The 22,830-nt window shown below is 42.8% G+C and overlaps 1 protein-coding gene across 1 annotated transcript; it reads right to left on the bottom strand.

Annotated features, from left to right (window-relative positions):
- Positions 1–567: 567 nt before the first annotated feature.
- On the bottom strand, positions 568–19,768 carry LOC116942584 (scavenger receptor class A member 5-like). Its single transcript, XM_076067215.1, has 10 exons — positions 15,666–19,768; positions 15,366–15,442; positions 14,807–14,917; positions 13,641–13,778; positions 11,125–11,769; positions 10,002–10,091; positions 9,236–9,325; positions 7,842–7,913; positions 6,745–6,942; positions 568–6,180 (listed from the first exon to the last, which is right to left on the bottom strand). The coding sequence occupies exons 1-10, from the start codon at positions 15,713–15,715 to the stop codon at positions 6,044–6,046; spliced, it is 1,608 nt and encodes a 535-aa protein (XP_075923330.1). The 5' UTR covers positions 15,716–19,768; the 3' UTR covers positions 568–6,043.
- Between the last annotated feature and the right edge of the window lie 3,062 nt (positions 19,769–22,830).

Genomic DNA, 22,830 nt, shown 5'->3' with positions numbered 1-22,830 from the left:
ATTTCCGGTTGACATTTAATATAAATTCATCATGTTCATGCTATGACAACTACAGATTTTCGATGTGTAACTTTTTGTAATCTTAAAATCAATGTCATCCCTTTGTTAATCCACTGCTGGATGAAGTCTCCTGTACACTATGTCAGTCATGATGGTTAATTGATCATACAGCAACATGCCGGTGAGTTCATGTTGGTAAAGGGAGGGGTGAGGAGCCAGGGGCGAGGAGGGCAGTTGATATATCACTCACCACTGATGTTAGATGCAGTAGGGAATTGAACTCGGGTCACGGGGTTCATAGCGTAGTGCGCTAACCACTGTGCCACTGCTCAAACCCCTGTTTTGGACAACATGCATTAATCTACATTTTCAAACTTGTATGAGCATGTTCGAGCCAACGAAAGGTTCTGCCATGAAATACTGTTGAGAAACTCAGACATCACTTCCCCACTTAATTTCATGTCAAAAAGGCGCCAAGATTAATGTGACCACAATTGCTCAAAAGACACGAAAGCCACGACCTAAAGGCCCTTACAAACGTGTATTTGTGAGTTGTCAGTCCCAATGCAGGTTTAAAAACTCTTTAATGTCACCAAGTTGAAATAATACATCAAGCGAAAACTGGCACCATCCAAAAATCCCACAACCCACAAATTGAGAAAACATCCAAGACCTTCAAGCCTTCATGTGCCTGAAGCGTTATCGAGGCACACAGGATACCAAAGAGGTGAATATTATAGACTCTGTTAGCCGCTCATACTTCTGCCATGCAGTGTTAATGCTCTCTTCTCTATAATACAGCATTTTTTTGGGTTAGATCACATAAATATATAAATTTGTCGTTCAACTCGCCACCACCCGACACAGCTAATTAGGAACGAAACAGGAGGATTTATTCACAAATCTGGCTGTCCGCCTGATGAAGCTAGTTGTAAGTACTGGTGAAACGTCGTACTAAGATTTGTAAATGTTGTGGCTTTGCTCTCCAACACACCGGTGGGCTGTACGAGTAACGAATTTGCATGTTCTGTTTACGTGACAAACCTTACTAATTGGCTGTGTCGGGTGGTGGAGAGTTTAACCACACATTTATATATTTACGCGATCTCACCAAAAAAGAACCTATATTATGGGGGGGGGAGATCTGCGTGTAGAATAATTGGGTCCTTGTGAAACTGTACTCGAGTTCATACCTTCCCAAGTTAGAGATGAAATTATTATTTTAGCCAGAAGAATGCCAACCACAACCAAGAACTGGGCAATGAATAGCCATCGCTGTTGTGATCGGATTGTCAGTATGTTGTGCACGAACAGCAGCCCATTTAACTGTTGAGTCATCATCATCAGCCATCGTTTCATCTACTGCTGGATGAAGGCCTCATTATGCCATTGCAACTCATCTGCACGCCACAATTCTTTTCACTCCTGCACGTGAACTTATCGCATCGTTACATTGTGGTGATGGGCGTCCTCTCAGCGCCCATTCCACAGCTAGCAGTGGATTGAACATGGCTGGTAATAACAACGATGATGACGACGGTGCCAAATGTAACATTTTGACTTAAAACTTTTGTGACTGCAGGAATTCAGATTCTTTGGTTCTTTCGGTAAAGTCACGTAGATAGAAAAAATAATAATATAAATAAAGTTAATTTAAAAAATACCACGACGTTTCGATCGCAACTCAAGCGGTCATCATCAGGAAAAGGGGTTAGCCTCTAAAGGCAAACTGTTTATAAAGGTTTGGAGATGGGCATAGCCCAAGTGTGTCAGCAGCACCAGCAGCATGGGCGGGGCAGCAATGCCAATACAGCAGCAACGCCAATGCAGCAGCTAATGCCAATGCAGCAGCTAATGCCAATGCAGCAGCAATGCCAATGCAGCAGCAATGCCAATGCAGCAGCAATGCCAATGCAGCAGCTAATGCCAATGCAGCAGCAATGCCAATGCAGCAGCAATGCCAATGTAGCAGCAATGCCAATGCGGCAACAATGCCAATGCAGCAGCAATGCCAATGCAGCAACAATGCCAATGCAGCAGCAATGCCAATGCAGCAGCAATGCCAATACAGCAGCAATGCCAATGCAGCAGCAATGCCAATGCAGCAGCAATGCCAATGCAGCAGCTAATGCCAATGCAGCAGCAATGCCAATGCAGCAGCAATGCCAATGCAGCAACAATGCCAATGCAGCAACAATGCCAATGTAGCAGCAATGCCAATGCAGCAACAATGCCAATGCAGCAACAATGCCAATGTAGCAGCAATGCCAATGCAGCAAAGGGCCGCCAAGAAATCCCTGCACCCCGCTCCACACACCACACTGCTGACGGTGGAGGTTGATTGACAAGAAAACACAAGTCAAGTCATGACCCAAAGGGGTTGATGACATCTTTCCAACGATTGCTGAGTCTATGACCTTCCTCTCGGTTGAAATTGTGTCCGTGTCTGTATATATGGATGGCTTCATGAACGAATCTTTGTTGATAGCCAGTAGGCTTGATTTCTCTAAGACGATGGTACTTTGCAAGCCTACTGACGTCACTCCACATCGAGCACCCTCCCCCCTCATTAATAATCATGAACAGCTGACGTCCTCCAAATGGATAATCCCCCCATCATAATAATTAGCGGCTGACGTCACTCCACATGGGGGCGAGGCGCCTCCTCCCCCCTCCTCAACGTCAACTCACAATCCTCACTACAAAGGCAGAACCCTCACGTCACGTGATCTCCGTAACGCTGTTGAGACATCGAAGTAAAAAGGACGTCGTGATGAACAAGGGATTATAACCTTAAAATGAAATAGGTCTGTGTCACCGCGCCCTTACAAATTGCACACAAATTGATGCAATGAATATCTCACGTCACGGTCTGATTTTCGCTTGCAAGTTTCAGATTTACAACAATACACCCGTCCTTGGACGGGCAAAAGGCTCGAAGATTATATTTGCATATATTTTAGTAAGCTCACCAGCGTGAACAAACGTGCTTCTGTAAAGTGTAAAGACAACAACCCCAAGCATTGCGCAAACCATTTTCTTGAAACTTAATATTTGAAGAAAATGTTTATGAACCTTACTGTAGAAAGCAGACTTTCAAAAAATATAGTCACAATACCTAAATAAGATTGCTACCTGATAGAAATGTACAATTCAAAGTACCAATTTACCATACTTAATCTCCATGTGATGGTAGCCATGATGCATATTTGGTTCATGAAAATGATACTTAGTAAAAAGTAAATTTATTTAAAAATATATAAACACTTATTTTGTATCGTTAATTTAAGTCGTTATGCTATTCTACATTGTCTATGGCATTTTGTTATATTTTTGTGAAATACAACTTTTCACTGATTTCAGGTTGACAATAATAGTGCTTTCAGTAAACAGTCACCCACGATTTTGGCAACTACGAATACATATTGCCCTGAAATGACAATTGTGTATTTCGTTACGTTTTCGTGTATATCGAATAATTATTTTACTTGACTCTCATTGTTAAAATATTGCTATTGGATATGACCAAATCCCCCTGTAAGCGTCCAATCTCATCAGCTCCTGGATGTTACTCGGATTTAAGCCGGTTAGTTCTCAACGACATCCTGGTATACAGGATGTCGTTGAATCGATCGAGACCCTGACGCTCGTCTGTTTGGAGTTTGCATGTTCTCCCGTGGATTTTGCCCTCCACATTCATAAACACACGTTCAGAGTATGTGGGTACTATACATGTCCACGTGATAAGCCACTTCGTTGAGCTATTACTTGTGGCCAGGGTGCTTCTGCGAAAGAGCTGTGTAGCTCGGTGGGCCTTACCTGGTAAAATAAAAAGGTTCGTTTTTAACATCTTCACGATTCCAACTCTTGAAGATTCCCGCAAGTCTTGTGTGTGGCAAAATCTTGAGAGGAGAAATTATGAACACAGCGCAACCTGGACAACCGCACTCAATATGCTTACTTGGCCTGCTATTTTCTCAACGTGAAACCTTAAAAGTAGGCTGCGGAAACTTGCGTGTTCAAATTACCTTATGGGTGTATTATATTTTAGTCATTTTATAACATTCCTCCGTGTGAATTGTGATGTTGGGGGAGCTGAATAAATGGTTCGTTGTTGAAATGATGAAGGGGCAGAAATCAAAGGAGGGTGTAGAAGGTCACAGCCAAGGACCTGCTGTTCAGGACGAGCACCAGGAGTGTAACTTGCGTGGGGCAGGAGGTGCCTTGGCACCAGGGCCAATGTTACAAGTTGGGACCCCCTTGACATCTACCACGGGATTATGTTTTCAACAACAGTGTAAAAGAACAACATTTATTTAAAACGCGGTTTTAATTTATTTTTGATGGAAATGCTTTCATTTTCGTTGCGCGTTTTATTTAAATTCAATTCGAGGGCCAATGTTTGGCTTCTGCAAATTGCGCATCACACGTTTGTTTCTATGTCGTTGTTATCTTATTGTAACCGAGTAGACAAGCAGAGCTGTAGTGGCCGTATTTTGCGAAGATGGAGTGCCCCTACAGCATTAAATGTTCGAGACCGTGAGCGTAATGATGTGATTAGACGAGAGGAGCCACAACATATAGCCGCGGTGTAACCGTGTGAGACACATCTAAGGTTGGGGCCCCACCAGACCAATTCCCCTACCCCTGAGCTGATAATGTAGTTACTACGCCACTGATAATGTAGTTACTACGCCACTGAAAATTTAGTTACTACGCCACTTCTAATGCAGTTACTACGCCACTGATAATGTAGTGACTACGCCACTGATAATGTAGTGACTACGCCACTGATGATGTAGTTACTACGCAACTGAAAATGTAGTTACTACGCCACTGAAAATGTAGTTACTACGCCACTGTTAATGTAGTTACTACGCCACTGATAATGTAGTTATTATGCCACTGCTAATTTAGTTACTACGCCACTGATAATGTAGTTACTACGCCACTGATAATGTAGTTACTACACCACTGATAATGTAGTTACTACGCCACTGCTAATGTAGTTACTACGCCACTGAAAATGTAGTTACTACGCCACTGATAATGTAGTTACTACGCCACTGCTAATGTGGTTACTACGACACTGATGATGTAGTTACTACACCACTGATAATGTAGTTACTACGCCACTGCTAATGTAGTTACTACGCCACTGATAATGTAGTTACTACACCACTGATAATGTGGTTACTACGACACTGATGATGTAGTTACTACACCACTGATAATGTAGTTACTACGCCACTGCTCATGTAGTTACTACGCCACTGATAATGTAGTTACTACGCCACTGCTAATGTAGTTACTACGCCACTGAAAATGTAGTTACTACACCACTGTTAATGTAGTTACTATGCCACTGATAATGTAGTTACTACGCCACTGATAATGTAGTTATTATGCCACTGATAATGTAGTTACTACGCCACTAATGATGTCGTTACTACGTCATTGATGATGTAGTTACTACACCACTGATAATGTAGTTACTACGCCACTGATAATGTTGTTACTACACCACTAATAATGTAGTTACTACACCACTGATAATGTAGTTACTACACCACTGATAACGTAGTTACTACGCCACTGATAATGTAGTTATCACGCCACTGATGATGTAGTTACTACGCCACTGATGATGTAGTTACTACGTCACTGATAACGTAGTTACTACGCCACTGATGATGTAGTTACTACGCCACTGATGATGTAGTTACTACGCCACTGATGATGTAGCTACTACGCCACTGATGATGTCGTTACTACGTCACTGATAATGTAGTTACTACACCACTGATTATGTAGTCACTACACCACTGATGATGTAGTTACTACGCCACTGATGATGTAGTTACTACGCCACTGATAATGTAGTTACTACGCCACTGATGATGTAGTTACTACCCCACTGATAACGTAGTTACTACGCGACTGATGATGTAGCTACTACGCCACTGATGATGTCGTTACTACGTCACTGATAACGTAGTTACTACGCCATTGCTGAGCACCAAAGTAGAAGTTGTGATTTGCATCACAATGGAACACAGGCCACACCAACATCTTCGCTATGTTGGCAGTTGTGGTTTCCCCAACCGATAAACTTGCACTTCCTGATGTCAGTCTCAGTGGAACTGCACTCAACCTCATCCATCCAGATGGGGCCACTCCCTGGACAGAGAAAGCAACAGTAATTGGTGTCATTTCAAACTAATTATATCCACGATTTGACTGTTTAAACAGCAGTTATTGTAATGAGTAGTATCGCGATTTATCAGCACAGACTTTCAAACTTGCATACAAAACATGTTGGGACAAGCGCTGTACGTGAGCAAATATTCAGGATGGAATGGTACACGATGGGGTGGTGTAGCTAGCACCACGAATTTTGTCTCCTAAGTACCAATGTTTACACACAGCACCAAGTAATAATTTAGAGCAGTGGTTTTTAACCTTTAATGCAGCCTGCAAATCTTTCGGTTCTTAATCGTAAAAAAATGTATAATATTAATAAATATGTAGGTTTGATTGAACAAAGTATTTGTGCTTCCGTGCCCGTGCTTGATTTGTGTTTTCTGGCATGCCTAACACTCCCAGAAAGGGCATCTCCCACCCCCAGTGTGTGCGTGCACCCCAGGTGAAGAACCACTGATTTCGAGGCTTCCCACCGCGGCGCACAAAAACACACACGCGCCTGCGTGCCCTATTATTGCGCAAGTACCAAACTGAACGTACCTTGGCCATACGGGCTCACAATGGTAGCTGATGCAGAGGCACTTTTGTAGCCCAACATTTTGCAAACAACATTCGCATTCTGCACATTCCAGTTGTCGTTACAGATGGTGCCCCACTGCCCATCGTGCAACACCTCCACTCTCCCCTCATTGGACCTTCTTCCACCAACAAGCCTCACCACGGGCACTCGGACGTCGTCTGCAGGGTACAGAAAAACCGTCGCAAGCATTTCAACTTGAGCCGGGACAATAAGTCCATGAAGTCAAATTGACCACAACACATTTTAATCGGCTACATTTTGTTGGATCGATTACTTGTGCCCCTTTAAACAATGGGGGGCTTAGCCAACATCCAGCCTCTCGAAGGGAGGAACCCACAACAAGCCATGCCCAGTGGGATATGGCTGCGGTGTTATCCAATTCGTCAAATAATCCCATCGATCATCAGAAGAGTTCGGAAATCCACGTGCCTCTCCATGCAACTCTAAACACGTATCTCTCCACCCATTTTTTTTGTAATTTGCTCTATGTTTGCTGTTGATGGATGTCTTGTGACATAGAATTAGCTATGTAGCAGCATAGTGCTGGCTGCTGGCGGGGAAGGTGATCTGCAGCTTACAGCAGCCCTGACAGCAGCAGGCCACGTGATACACCAGAGGGGGATTTAGGGGAAAGGTCACGGAAGGGACACACCAGGAACCCGTGGGTAGGTTCTAGAAAGGGGGCGTGGCTGGGGGCGGAGCCAGGCCACGCTGACAGTATAAGAGGGGCCCTGCAAGGGGACCTCGGGGCTGTCGTTTGGAGTGGGATCCCTGAAGTGCTGCTGAAGTTTTCACCGCCGTCTCGGCGTCGCCAGTCAGGCAGCCTAACAACTGTCCTGACTGGGAACCGTAGTCAACTATAGACGGATTATTTGGAAGTGTTAACCCGTTGGTGCGTGTTAATAAACAGAGTGCCTCCAACTCTTAGTGTCTCCGATTGAGTCACTACGGATGTATGTAAATCCATAAATAGCACACACAAAACCATAGCAAATGTAAAATCAATGGCCAATTACTTAATGCAATATTTGTAAACAGTGATAGTAATTAAAATTACCTGGATCACCTTTGTCACCTTTGTCACCTTTCTCTCCTTTCTCTCCACTCATGCCCTTTTCTGCCCGGACACCTGGAGTGCAGAAATACTTCAGAGCTTCCTCTCCCCATCTCATGAGATCAGGACACTGGATTTGCAATCCAGATGTCGACAGTTGAATCACTCGCAGTGGCAGTTGCATACAACCTGATCGTTTTCTTAAATACCCTCGCCTCTGTCTACTCAGTTGATTGGAAGGTTGCGTGTGGTGGGGTAAAGTGTGAGTACTTCCACCCCTTCCAAGATGTTTGGACCAGTGTGAACTCTGCAAGACTGTTTTTTTTTGCCTTTTAGCTTTTCCTTGAGTATGTCCTCTCATTTTGATATATTTTTATATGTGTCTTGATTAGTAGGGGATACGTTTTTACTCAAAACATTAATTGAATGAATGAATGAAAGAGTAAGCTAAATACTCTCTAGACAGGCCCTTTAGAGCTCCCACGAGTGGAGACCCTTTCACCAGCAGTGGCATGATCAAGCCATTTCAGGGCTGCATCCACACCTTTTATCTGGTTAAGTAATAGACGTTATTTGGTTCAACAGATGGCTATTTCCTGGTATGTATGTTGAGCTTCTCTCACACCGTACATAGCCAACCATGCTCATTGGATGTGCGGGGGAAGGAGAACAAATTAAACACAAAAAGCAGGTCCAAATAAATGAGTTTACAATCTAGATGATTTTAAAGTGTCTAGCTACAGTGGCTTTCTAATATCGGAAGGAAGAGTATTCCAGACGGCCACAGAAACAAGTTTTAAAGGGTGCGATGCAGTGGCCGTCTTTGTTCGATGGTTATCCAAAAGCCGCTGGTAAGTAATGGACATCAATCTTACAAATAACATGAACATTATTCTGGCTGTTAGGTAAGTCCAGAAGGAAATTGGCTAATTGTTGCAATAATTACATGTGATGCACATGGCAACTCTATGCGAACTATTTTTGATAACTGATTGCGAAATGGTCTGCTGTGCATACCACACATTTCATACTTTACATTTAATCCTAGACAATTGCAGGAACATGCAACAACCTACTAAGTCCTAAGAAGTTAACCAGACTTTTAAATATTTCCGGATGATATGACTAAGGGCTGTGATAGTTATAGTTGATCAAAACCAGTGGTTACCAGCCATTGTGGAACTCTGGTCCACTGTAAACTCTCAAATGTGTTTTGTGGATCACCGACCAAATAGAGCGTCTAGTGTTTGGTGAAAAATAATATATTGTATCTGCAAGCGTTTTATGGCACACTTCCCATGACCTTGCAGACCACCAGCGGGGAGCAGATCGCAGGTTGGGAACCAGTGCTCTGCACTATTTGAGTTCGTTGTACAAAGACAGAACAAGCGACCAACCGTGTGTTCCTGGAAGTCCAGACGGCCCTCTGGGTCCCATGTCCCCCTTTTCTCCTGGATATCCCTTCTGTCCAGCAAGCCCAAGGAAACCTTGAAAGAGAGGGGTGGCAGGAAAGGAGAGAGAAAGAGAGAGAGATAGGAAAGAATATGCATTAACAGGCAGGGTGCACAGAAAACACACAGCAACATCGGTGGAAGTGAGAACAATTTCATTTTCATCCTCTAAACCGGTTGCAGAAGAAAATATATTGGCTTTTGTACCGAGTCAAGGTTGCAGTTACATAATTTGCATCGTAAGCCATAGAAATGGGCTGAGGTAGTAATATTTAAACACATTGGCATGTTGTATTCCTCCAATCAATGTACCATCCGCAGTTACAATTTTTCACTGTTTTTTAATTGTTGCTATCAATGTCTCTACATGCGAATACCTCATACATTATGCGAGGGTGAATATGATGAGTTCATGTTAAAGACATCAACTTAATTTTGATTTTTGCATAATCGTAATTACTTCTTTACCCAGAAAAGCCCAACTCAGTCTGAATAAACCATTTCAGGAGGGTTCCATGTTGAGATGTTTGACCAAATGTGTATTTTTTTACTTTGGGAGGAAACCAAATAATCCGGAAGAAACCCATCCAGAACATGAATTTAACCTAGGTACCACTTCGCCACCCTGTAGCATGCCAACAAACACACACACAGTCTCTCCTGTGGGTGTAAAGTTCAGTGTAAGTGGCAATGTGCGTGCAATTAACAACACCTGTAAATCCTCTTTCACCCTTTGAGCCAGGCATGCCAGGTACACCTGTGTGCCCCATGTCGCCTTGGTTCCCCTTTGGCCCAGGAGGACCTTGTAAAGGAGGAGAAAACATTTTTTATCCGGCGGACACTCTGGAAAAATAATTCTCCCACGTAAAAAAAAGGCTTTTTTAGGCTTTTTTTTACGAATTAATTATAATTTTGCTAATGGCATCGGGTCATGGGGCAAATAATTCATTAAGGATATCTTGCATTAAAAAAAATCCCACGTGTGTGGTAGAATGGCTGCGCAGGAGATTGTTCACAGAGGACATTTTAAAACTTACACACAAACCTTTCTGATACAATCTAAGAATAGATTGCCGCATGACAGCACAACAAATAATGTTAATTCTTCTTCTTGGTTCTTTCGGTAAAGTCATGTAGAATTGACATTTTTTATTTTTATTTTATTATGTTTTATTTTTATTATTTTATTTCAATTCTACGTGACTTTACCGTATGAACCAAGAAGATGAATCCCTGCAGTCACGAAAGCTTTAAATCGAAATTTAATGTTAATTCTTATAGCAGGTACCAAATCGAAAGCAAATTTTAATTTAGTATGATTCTTTTTTGTAAAGGTATTGGCGACTGTGTTGAGACCATCAACTCACTACTCTTGAGAATCTGGTTTAATCACTGGCGACTGCACAGATTCAACTGTTGACGAAACAATCACATTGCTTTATTTTACCAGGTAAGGGGCACTGAGCTATACAGCTCATTTTCAGAAGTGGCCTGACTACAAACGATAACTCTACCAAATGGCTTATGTCGAAATGTATGGCAGCCAAACACTCGACATGCATGCTTTGTAAACGTTTAGGGAAAACTCCACGCGAGATCATGCAAACTCCAAATATACAGGCATCAGGGTCGAGATCGAACCCACGACCTCCTGAATACCAGGCGAGGTTGTTAACATCTCTCCACCGTGGCGCCCCAAACTCAGGATCTTAGCAGAGCCAGCTCAGCGCTCTTACCTACAAGCCAGCCAGCCACCTCAATAGCCTTCCCTTTTTTAATACGCATCATACGTTTACATACATTTATCTGTGGATGCTCTGTATTCTTTGTCCCACCTGTCAATATGGTAATGTTCTGTAATTGGATGCTGTGCTCCCAGTTATTCAGTCGCACGTCCTCCGTCACTTTCTTGAGAATTTCCATCTCATTCTTCAGCTGCCTCTGCATGTCCTCTTGAGTCTGCTTCATCTCCATGGATTGGTAGGTCACGTTAGCCACCATAGAATTCAAAGTGAGCATGTCATTTCCGTAGGAGGCAATATCTGCCTGATAAGACTGGTTCAGTCGCTGGACAGCACTCATCAGCTGCTGCAGGAGCATCTCCACCCCCTCAAGCCTATCCTGCAATTGATGGATGTGCATCTTACTCTGCTCTGTTATGGCAGTGTTCATGTTCATTTGAACTGTGGTAATGTCTGAGAGGTTCTCCGTTTTATCATTCAGGGTTTTGAGCTGAGATAGCAAGAGCAGAACCGTTGAATTCAACTCCTCGGTGAAAGAGAAGAGGCTTTGGACATCTGAGTGTTGATGATACACATTCTGGCTACGTGACTCAAATGTATCAGTTTCAGTCTCATCAATCACTCCTGCAGGCAACTGTTGGTATTTTTCAGACGGCAATGTCATGTTTTTTTGAAGACCATTGGCATCAGTTTCAACTGTTTTGGCTTCATTGCCTTGCCTCATACTCTGGGACACTGCTGTTTTGGTGGAAGCAAAGAAAATCGTATACATCATTCTGGTATTGATAAGCATTTACTTTCTCTCTTTTGTTTTAATTTCCTAAACAAGGCTAACAGAGGGTGGCCCAAAAATCAGGGCAATTAGGGTTATTATATTTATTTCATTTATTTTAACCATTATTCAAACTGACGTCCATGAATATGAATGCATGGATACATCCTCTTGAAATTAATTTAGGACTTCTTTAAAGATTCCAGGTGTCAAATTTTAACATTAATACATTATATTTTTTCTCAAGTCACCTAAAAATGGATTTGAGGTGACTCTACAGGAAGAAGAAAAAAAGATATTAATCATGATAAAAAATAAAATTTTAACCTAAAGAATAAACAATGAAAATTGTGTAACGCCAGTGTTAAAACTAAATAACTCTGTGTCTCCTGTCTTTTGAGCCACCCTGTATATAAAATAATAATGCAAAAAAATTCATACTTTTCAATTGCATCAAGTTCAACAGAGATATTTTTTGTTCCATTGAAGAGCAAAGTGCTGTGATTAAAATCAAAACATGCATTCTATCATGGGAAACACAAAACAACAACAAACTCACATTCATCAATAAATTAAAACAAATTGCTAAAATGAAATTTATGTCACTCATATGTATCCTAACTTTATTCACGGGAATGTTTTGACAGTGTGGTTTTGAGAATGTCCATACAATGGCAAGAAAATCTAATAATTTAGAAACAAATAACTACTCAAGATGTGTTGCTCATAAGAAGCCATCTCATGGACATGATTGATATCAGATCCCCACAAAATCAAAGTGAAGGTGCAGAGTAACCGAAGCAACACCCCATACCCCAAATTTCCACTCAAGGGCATTAACATTTGTGAGGTGTTCCTGGAAAAAGACTACATTCTGCCAACGCATGGTTTCATGGAAATACTTAAGTCCACTTTTAATAATTTTTTTGTATCACCTCCCCACAAATGGCCACAAAATAAATGTAATATTTAACTCACCCACTTCATTCATATACTATCAACAAAAGTGGATACATATAAAGAGTTTGTGCGAGTTATCAGGTGTTTTCATATTGGTATTTTGAGGAAGGCAAACAATTCTGGCTATTACCTGATTAAGTTGGTTGTAATGTCGTACTCGAATTGTAAATGTTGTGGGATTACTCTCCAACACACCGGTGTGAACGAGTACCTAATGGACACGTTATTGTTTACGTGACAAACCTTACTAATTGGCCGTGTCGAGTGGTGGCGGGTTTAACGACACACTTATATTTACGTGATCTCACTCAAATAAACCTCTATTAAGGCAAACGTGGCGCTGCTCTGCAATTGCTTGCCCACACCACTTTTGGCAGAAGGGCCTCTACTCAAGGATGTTCCTAGCGAGCGGCTACAGAGGGGTTTTTTTGCCCTACTCTTTCGCGCTTGCCAGACAATTTGAACCTGTTAATCAACTAACTGCGGTGTGCCAAGTCTTATTGCTGGGTGGGTAGAGGCCGGGGTATTTAAGAATCAGCTTCAACTGCTGTCCAGGTAATGAAAACTGGCGACCTCTGGATTGCTAGTCGAGTGTCTTCGCCGTAAAAAAAACACATTGTCAGCATTTACAGGGTGTAAAGTCCAAATGAAATTCAAGAAAACGACTAATATAAGTCTGTTGGGGCTCATATCTGGTTACATTACAGGATTTTGATGATAAGCCGTTCAAAGCAAAAACAGTGCAGAACAATTGATGCTATTAAGTTGATGACAACGAATACACATTTGAACCATGCTCTTGATTCACCTTCAAAGTCATGTAGATTGTCTACAATACTATTCAGTGATGGTACAATAGGAATAACAAAATGCCTACCTGTCATTGCCCACAGTATAAAATGCACGGCAAAGAGAATGTACAACACAACGATCGCTCTCTTCATTGCAATTGGGCTGGAGAGGAATCCTGGCCAAGACCCACGTTTCGGAGTCGGACTTATTCTCATGCTGGAGCCTTTGGAAACAATGGATAGGTGCAAGCAAAATAACTTGTATACAACAACAACAAAGACTCATTGAGCATTGGACATTTCTGGGGGAATTATGCCCGTGACAGTAAACGTCGCGTATCTGACTCGACGGGGGATGAATTACAGGTAGATATATGAGAAAAGTTCGGATGTCTGAAAATGTATATGGAATGAAAGTTACACCCAATGCACAAATTAGGTTGCTCTATAAGACAAAGAACAAACTGCTTTCAACATTGGAAAATGCTTTACTGTACCCTAGAATTAATCGAATTTATGTAAGAGAAAAAAAAAACACACGACTGTATTTAAAAGGTCTAATTTGTGAACACGTGTGTGGCTTACTGGTCAGGTGAGATAAGTGATGGGATGATATATTAAGTTTTACTGGATTTATGGCCACGATCATAGAACGTTTCACATATATATTCGATGTTGTACTATCTAGCATAAAAACACTACCATTGCAAGGTTGAATACATTTTATGGTAGTGTTTACACATTCACAAATGTTTCGTGAGTCTAAATTCGGCAGTTATGTTCCTGTGTCACACTGTGATGTTCCTAAGGCACGCGACTTTAGTTCTTGTATAGTCATTAACAAATAACCTTTGGCATTAAGCAACAGAGCCACATTTTTCGTGAGAAAACAACTGCGACAATAGGGCATACACGCCGAGGCTTGCGAAACATCCTTGAAATGTTACTTGCAAACAGTATTAGGTTGTTGTTAATTTATACAACAAAATCAGGAGACAATTAAAGAACATGTCCACGTTGGCTGGCATGATAGGATCGCACACTAAATTAATGTACGTGTGAATGAACAGCTCTACCGATTTGGTTCATGGGTTTTACCGCATGTTGTACCGAATGCTGTTCAACTTACGGTATATCCCGAGAGCAACACAAGTGTGAGGACATAACGCAGCAGTATTTTACGAGTGTGTCATTGAACACCGCTCGTTCGCATACGGAAAACGAAGGAATGGCAAAGTGTCGTGCTCTTTACCTAGCACCAGACCAGCGGTTGATTCCGAAATGTGGCCATTGGACCCACTTGCGTCTTCTTCAAGGGGCTCAGATGTTCTGCTCTGGAGTTTCTGCCAGGTAGCCATGGGTCCTGGAACGAGACGGTAACTAGACGGTCCTGTGGCTATTTACAAGCGAGTACCATCAAACGCATTTAACTTTTCTTTAAGCAACAGCAATTAATAATATTTTCCCATGGCAGACAAAACTGTTGAAGCATTAAACATATATATTTTTAGAAACAGGTACCTTTAATCGTAATAGTAGTCGTATTATTACGACTTACTACTACGATACTAAGTCATTCTAGGCTCTGCAAAACCTACAGCTGACCTCGTAAGGCGCAAAAAAATAATTGTCTCTCGAGACACAAAGGCCTATGATGATGACGATATTATTACTACTACTGCTACTATTACTTGAAACTATGTTAACATTAAAATAAAACAATACAGTAAATAAACTTGTTTTTTATTATTAGATTATTCATAGCGCAAACGTTCTTAAGGCGTCCTGTCACGAACACTAATAATAATTACCTGCGCGGAAGGCGGTGCCGTCGAAGTGGGAGATGCGAGGGCTGACACGGGACACAACCTTCTTCGTTAAAACACCTCTGACCAAAACCACAGGAACAGCGTGGAGTGTTGAAAACACGTAATTAATTTCATGGAAGAAGAAAAAAAACACTCCGCTTTTAATTCGTGCGTGGCTGTTTATCATCACAAAAATCACGCATCGACTGTGCCTAGAGCTTCCACATTATTACATATGATGCGGGCGGGGGGGGGGGTAAAGCATTCTTTAAATTATTTTTGTAACAAAAATGGTCTGCTTACCTCGGTTTTACAAACACACTTCTGTAATGCGAAAAAAAGTAGCAACACATGCGATGTAACCCAATGCCATAACAAATGTTATCTTCACTTAAGCGTGTAAATGAAGGGTTGGCGAGTGTTCACGGTACAAAGTGCAGGTGTAAAGGCAGCATTTGCGTTGCTCGAATCTCGCTCAAGAAATGCTTTTCACAAAGCCAGGAGAACTGCAAGGATGACAGCAAACACACGGGTCTATTACACCCTACTTTTTTGTCGAGATACTACCTCGGGCTACATATAAACGAATTTTAGTTTTTCAAACTCCAAACTGGTTGTAACTTGAACTACATTTTTTCCCCCAACTATCTTGGGAGTGGTGGTGTGAATTACAACATGCAGTTTGATTAATAAGCACATCATCAGCCCATTTCTCTCCAACGGTGAAGGGCTCCCCATGCTGTTGTCATAAACAACAAAGACCCACCTCGCTCTTTGACACCTCCGCGTTAGAAATCCGATCTAGTGTATGATCTCCTTTAGCTCGTATTCTGATCAGTAGGGTTGGCGACGTACGGTGCGAAAGAAGTTCAACATACATACATACATAGATTGATTGGGTGTGTGTGTGTGAGTTTGTGGGTGAGCGAGTCGGTGAGTGGGTGAGTGAGCGAGTCGGTGAGTGGGTGAGTGAGTGATCGGTTTCCTTTTCCGTCCCTAGCACCTCTGATTAGCACGATTGGCTACATACGTATGTTGAACTTCTTTCGCACCGTACGTAGCCAACCCCGCTAATACAACAGTCGCAACAGTCTTATCAATGCATTTTCCCTTGAAGAAATGTGTCCTGCCCAAACCCACTTTCATAGCAGTTGAAAAGATATCTCTCATTTCCATGGTTCCTCTGATCCATGTATTGCTCTTTACATGTATTTATATTGAACTTATTTCGCATCGTGAGTAGCCAACCTTGATAATCGGAAGCGCGGGGGAAGGACAACAAACTAAACACAAGAAGCAATCCTTAAGAAATTAGTTTTCAATCTACATTCAAAAGTGCATTGCTCCAATGGCTTCCTGATATCGAAAGGAAGAGCGTTCCCGACGGCCACAGAAGCGCGTCTGGAAGAACACAATGCAGTGGTCGTCTTTGTTCGATGACCTGCCATAAAGCCGTTGCGAGGATGAATATTATTCCTAGAGAAAAAATAAAATGAGAACCACTGTGGGAAAATCAACACTCGCCCTCACCCTAGGTAATTAGGCATTTCCACCACTGGCTCAGGGTTGTAAAACGTGACATGAGCACCGTTTAAATGACAAATACATATTTTGACTTTTTACAAAAAAAATTTAAGAGTCCCAAACTTATAAACTCCATCGCAATGTAGTAAAATGTGAAGTTGTGACCCAGGACAGGCTGTCTCTAAAGCAGTTAACTTGTGTACACAGGTCGGCCTTCTGGCAGGTGGCCCTGTCTTGAGGCGTAAGTTCCTTGCGTCTGTCACTGGAAATGTGCCAGCAGCTGAATCTCTCCACACGGCACCATTGATGACACGTTGGGTGCGTCAGTTACCCGCTTGAATGACAGGAGCCCACACCCCAGATTCTCCAAAGAAAATGTATTGCGATCCTCAACAGTACCTGTCAAGTTTCCATGCTGTATCACATCACTGCGCTCTCTTCTATCTGCTACTTTGACTCACTGAGGGATGCCACCGTGCTCCAACGGGAAAGCCAACGTAACCTGAAATCCAGAACTGAACTTGCGATCTTGGTCCAATTCGATTTCCTGCCGCGGCAGTTGAAAGGGTGGGCAAAATGTCGCAAAAATGTATCCACCTCTTTTCAGCCAGCAGTATGAACGGGTACGTTACATAAATGTATTTAAAAATAAAATAAATGTATTTTATTCTATGCCTACGTGACTTTACCGAAAGAACCAAAGAGCATGGATTCCTGCAGTCACGAAAGCTTCAAATCAAGATTTGGTACGTCACAATCAGAAGATCGAGTGTGGTAGGGTAAAGTGGTGTGCTCCCACCTCTTCCAAGACTTCGTCTGCACAGCGTGCAACAGTCAACGAACAAAAACACCCTCTTACATCTCCTAGACACCTCGCCAGCACATCCCCTTAAGAGGGGCTCTTTGGAGGTCCCTATAGTAAAGTCCCTTCTGCCAGCAGTGGCATGAGAAAGCGCTTTCTGGTCTGCACCTTTATATAAACTCGTGCTAGGAATTAATGTGTGGCCCTTTAATGCTCAATGAACATGCGCGCACGTGCAGATTTATCATCATCATCAGCAGCCCTTGTCTGTTCGCGACTGAGTGAAGGCCTCCCGTTATGCCATCACCATCCCTCAGTGTCCTGCAATGCCATAATCTATTTCACGCAAGAATACGAGCTGATTTCATTGCTTCGCATGGTGTGATCTCTCCTATGGTCGCCATTCCACCACCAGTCGTATTCATCAGAAAGCCGTATTCCCTCGTCAAGCAAATGTCCTGTTAAAACCCACGACAAATATTTATATAATGCAATGATAAAAACACGTGTGGTTTCCAATTATTTTCAGCCATTATTCATCACCATGCTCAGCCGTGACCTAACTACTGCTGGATAATCGCCTCCCTTTTTAATCGATGGCCTTGCGATGCAACACCCCAATTCGTTCCCGAATATGATCTTATTTCATTACTTCACCTATGGCTGCTTTCCTTTTGAAGCTGACATTCCAATGTCAGCCATCACTTATCATCTCTAGCGATCTGTCCTGTCCAAACTCGCTTACTTTAACAGTTAATATGATAGCTAAGAGTTGTGTCTGTTCTCTGATCCATGTGTTCCTCTTCCCATCTCTTGGCATAATTCTCGATAATTTCTTCTCTGCAAAACTTGGTGAGAATTTTAATTTATTATGTTTTATTTTTAAATCGAAAAATTGTCAGCTTTGTTTCATCAGTCTTTTGTTCGTGTCCACGTGTTCTTTCCATGTTATTAAACGGTGATATCCACGAACAGGAGAAAGTTTCGATTTAAAGCTTTCGTGACTGCAAGGATGCATCTTCTTTGGTTCTTTCGGTAAAGTCACGTAGAAAGGCTCTTCACGCTTCTTACCGAACTTAAAAGACGCTATGGTTTACTTTATAATAGTTGGTAATTGGAGGCCTTTAGCGTCCATATACTAAAAGCTTCTGTGGATACGTAAACTTTGACTTTAACACAGCTATTTCTGTCACAAGCTAATCCCTCGACTATTTCAATGCTAAATTCTCCTGCTCTGATATGTAAACTCCTTTGTCAAGGCTCGCCGCGCCTCTCACCGAGCTTAAAAAGACGCTGCGAATCTTAGCAGCGTTAATTGAAGCTCTGTCGTCCCGACAGTTCTGTTCTTTCACCTGAAGAAGGCTGCATTTTTTGTTGTGGCCGAAACGTCGTGACAATTTTATTGTGTTATTTTATTATTTTATTCTCATTCTACGTGACTTTACCGAAATAACCAAAGAAGAGGAGAACGTTTTTCCTTGAGGCGCATTGGTGCGCTGCTTTTAATCATCGAGATTGATTTTTCAAAAGTACTACATTCTTTGTGTGTTTGGAAAAAAAAGTTTCCACGAGGAGCATGTTTGTCAAAACCAAAACGGTCCAAGCTACGCAGCCAAATCATTTATTGATCAATCACCGTTTACAACTGTCTAAAACACGTGTTTGATTAATAGTTTTGACAATGTGGCTTCATTATGTTTCCAGTTCCTACTAGGCAGGGTTTACAAATTGATAGTAGACGTTCATTTGGTGGGTATAATATTACATACGAACGTTGGTGGATCCCGTGGGAAGTGAGGAAGGGAGATAGAGGAGGGAGGAGGAGATGAAGATTAATGGAGAGGAGAGGGGCAGGAAGAGAGGGAAAGGGCGCCTGCAATGGAGAGGAAAGAGGAGAAAGAAGATTGGGGATGGACAAGAGAGGTTTAATGGGAGACGATGAGATAAGTAGAGGGTGGGAGAAATAGGGAGAGAGATAGCGGGGACGGAAGTGGGTGAGATATATTGGAGGGAGGGGAGGAATAGTGACGGAGGGAGAGGTTGAATAGGGGACAGATGAATAGAGAAACAGAGACAAAACACACACTAAGGCACGGGTGACTTAGTGTGTGTTTTTCGCACTATTTGTTTTACCTTACCTGCTCACCTTTATTAACACCTACACAGTCCAACTCCCCCCCCCCGCCCGCCACTATCTCGACATGTGCACCAAAGGCCGCGGCAATCTCACTACTTCCGGTATGCCACACGCACGAACACATTAGGGAATTATTTTTATTTTTAAAAGAATAGGTTTTACCCTTTCTGGCAATAAAACAGGAGGTATTAAGATGTTCTAATACCAAATTATAAACCATTTGCAAGGAACCATGTCTGCATTAACCACGCGTACTTATGGTGAACATGCAAACAAAAACATGCTCTGATAATAATGTACGCATTCAATTTTGACATAAAACGTTCGTGTCTGCAGCAATTCCAATGATTGGTTCTTTCAGTAAAGTCACGTAGATAGAACACAAGACTTGCCCCCTCTTTTCTCTCCGCCTGATGAAGACCGCTTGTGTTGCGATCGAAACGTTGCGGGTTTTTACTTTTATTATTTCTCAATTAATTTTTAATTTTATTATTTTTTTATTTTCTATCTACTTGACTTTACCGAAAGAACCAAGAAAATGTACGCATTGGTCTACACCATAGACAGCCTTCTTTAGGGCCTAGTCTCACTAAGTCTTAGACCATAGAACGCCAAAAGACGGACAGTACAAAGACAATGCACTGTCAGGGCATTTATAGCTCGGAGAGAGCAGCTACAACATGGGACCTTTTTTGCAAGTGTAGTGAGGCCAACTGAGTCCCAGACGTTATTTTGGGAGCAACACTATTTGTTCCGCAACATTACACAATCTTCACTGGGGTCTCGATTGCCCAGCTAACCACGCTATGGCAGAACGAGACACGGTTTGCTATCCCGGGCCTGGTGGAAGGCCAAAAACTACACGATCGTCGTGATTTGCTGGTTAGTCTTCCGACCCAAAAAAAAATAAGTTTTGATGCATTGTAGTCAACAAGGCAAATGTTTAGCAATGTACCTGTTTTCATTCCACGCATTCCTTGTTATCCCTTCTGACCTGCCCTTTCAATTTAAATGCCTTCAACAAGCCACAGGGTCAATCATTCAAAATCAGCCCACCCTTCTTTCATGGCCAACTCTATGTTGGTTGCTCCAGAGTTTGCAACATGAAAAACCTTTTCATATTGACACCAGATGACAATGCATCCAACATTGCATATTCTAAAGTTCCCCAAGGGTAACGAATGAAATTTTTTGATCAGATTATCAAAAAACCCCATCACAAACCAATACACAAATACATAATACACACATTTGCAGCTTTCAATTATTCGACGACAGCAGGCAAGATATTACCCTTTACATTTGATTGCTGTGACCCGTGCGAAGCTGGGTAACTTAGCTATATATAAAATAAAGCAGACTTGCGTGTGTGTATGTGTTTGTGTGTGAACCGGCAAAACAACCCCCGACCTCATTGTTGGTGCCGGGCGGCAACGCTGTGGTAAGCAGTGCCATGGGGAGAGGGCCAATTTAGATTGGCCATTCCCCTCATGGCATTTGTAGCCACCACAGCGGCCAAATGGGGGCTCAAATAAATTACCACGATATCACGTAATGTAAATATAATTACGCTTGTGCCGACTGGACAGGCGTCCATGACGTCCCCTGGCCAAACCCTATTTTGCGGAGCCAGGAGATTGAATCATTACCCTCGGGGTTCCTCCACCCGCAGTGGCAAAAAACCACTGTGGGTGGCCAGGCGGCATGTTCAAATGCTCACTGCGGTGGAGAGGCTGCCACTCCTTTGTCGAGAGCTGGACTGGTACCGCCTGGATCTATGTGGTATTCAGGCTCTGGCTCCTGCCACCATGAGGGTTCGACAGTCCTCTACTCGGGGCAGGAGACCGCCAAACAACAGGGAGTGGCTCTTCTTCTGAGCAAAATAATGAAGGGGTGTGGGAGTGTGGCAGTGAGGGGTGGGAAGCTGTAAGCCCCAGGCTACTTTGGGCTCACCTTCCCATCAATCAGAGGCGAGGAGTGGTGGTCGGTTACTTATGCCTGCACTGAAGACGAACATCCGTGGAGGGATGCAGGCAAAGCCCAATGAGTCAGATTCCTCCGATGACCTCCTGTCACAAGTGCTAGCTAAAGTGAACCCTCGGGATAGAGTCATCCTGTTGGGTGACTTTAATGCCCGAGTTGGTCATGATGCTGGCACCTGGTCTGGAGTGATTGGAAGGCATGGGCCAGATCAGCTCAATAACAATGGCAGGAGGCTGCTAGATTTTTGTGCAGCCCAACACGCTGTTCCGGCATCGGCGCATCCACACCACATCATGGATGCATGCCGGGTCCAAGCAAGAACATCTGCTGGACTACATAGTGACGGACAAGCGGATGCGGGTCCATGTTCTAGACACCAGGACCTACCATGGAGCTGATCTGCCTACTGACCATCGACTTGTCATCTGCAAGATGCTCCTGCCATTCTTCCACTCCGGAATTGGGTGTATACTCAGGACCCCATTCATATCCATAGTGGCCTGGTCTCAGCTAGCTGATGAAAGTTGCAAGCAAGAATTTAATAATCACTTGTGGCTGGGTTTGGCTTCGTCCCCACTCCTAATTTCGAGGGGAAATGGGCGAGGTTTAGGACTGACTCATGCAGCTGCAATGACTACGTTGGGTACATGGTCCAAACCTCCCCAGAGACCCTGGCTGACAGTGGATGTGTTCAGGCTGGCTGAGAAAAAGCGACAGGTCCACTTTCATCATATACAGCATCCCACGTCAGAGAATGAGGAGGCTTACCGCAGCCTTTGCTCAGAGGTTCGAAGAGCCGTGAGGCGCGGCAAGGATGGGTGGTGATTATGGGTTGCTGAAGAGATGGCATCTGCCTCAGTGGCCCGCAATCACAAATCACTCTTTAATGCCATAAAAAAGTAACTTGTAGCGCCACACCCATTACCATTATTAGGAGAAAGAATGGTGATCCAATCTCCGACCCCCAGGAACAGGTTTGCAGATTTTTTGAGCATTTCTGTGAGGTCCTTGTCTGTACACAA

Source organism: Petromyzon marinus, chromosome 15 (genome assembly GCF_048934315.1).
Source record: "Petromyzon marinus isolate PM22_M1 ecotype Great Lakes invasive population chromosome 15, UKy_Petmar_22M1.pri1.0, whole genome shotgun sequence".
Classification (NCBI taxonomy): domain Eukaryota; kingdom Metazoa; phylum Chordata; class Hyperoartia; order Petromyzontiformes; family Petromyzontidae; genus Petromyzon; species Petromyzon marinus.
This window is presented reverse-complemented; position numbering and strand designations above follow the sequence as displayed.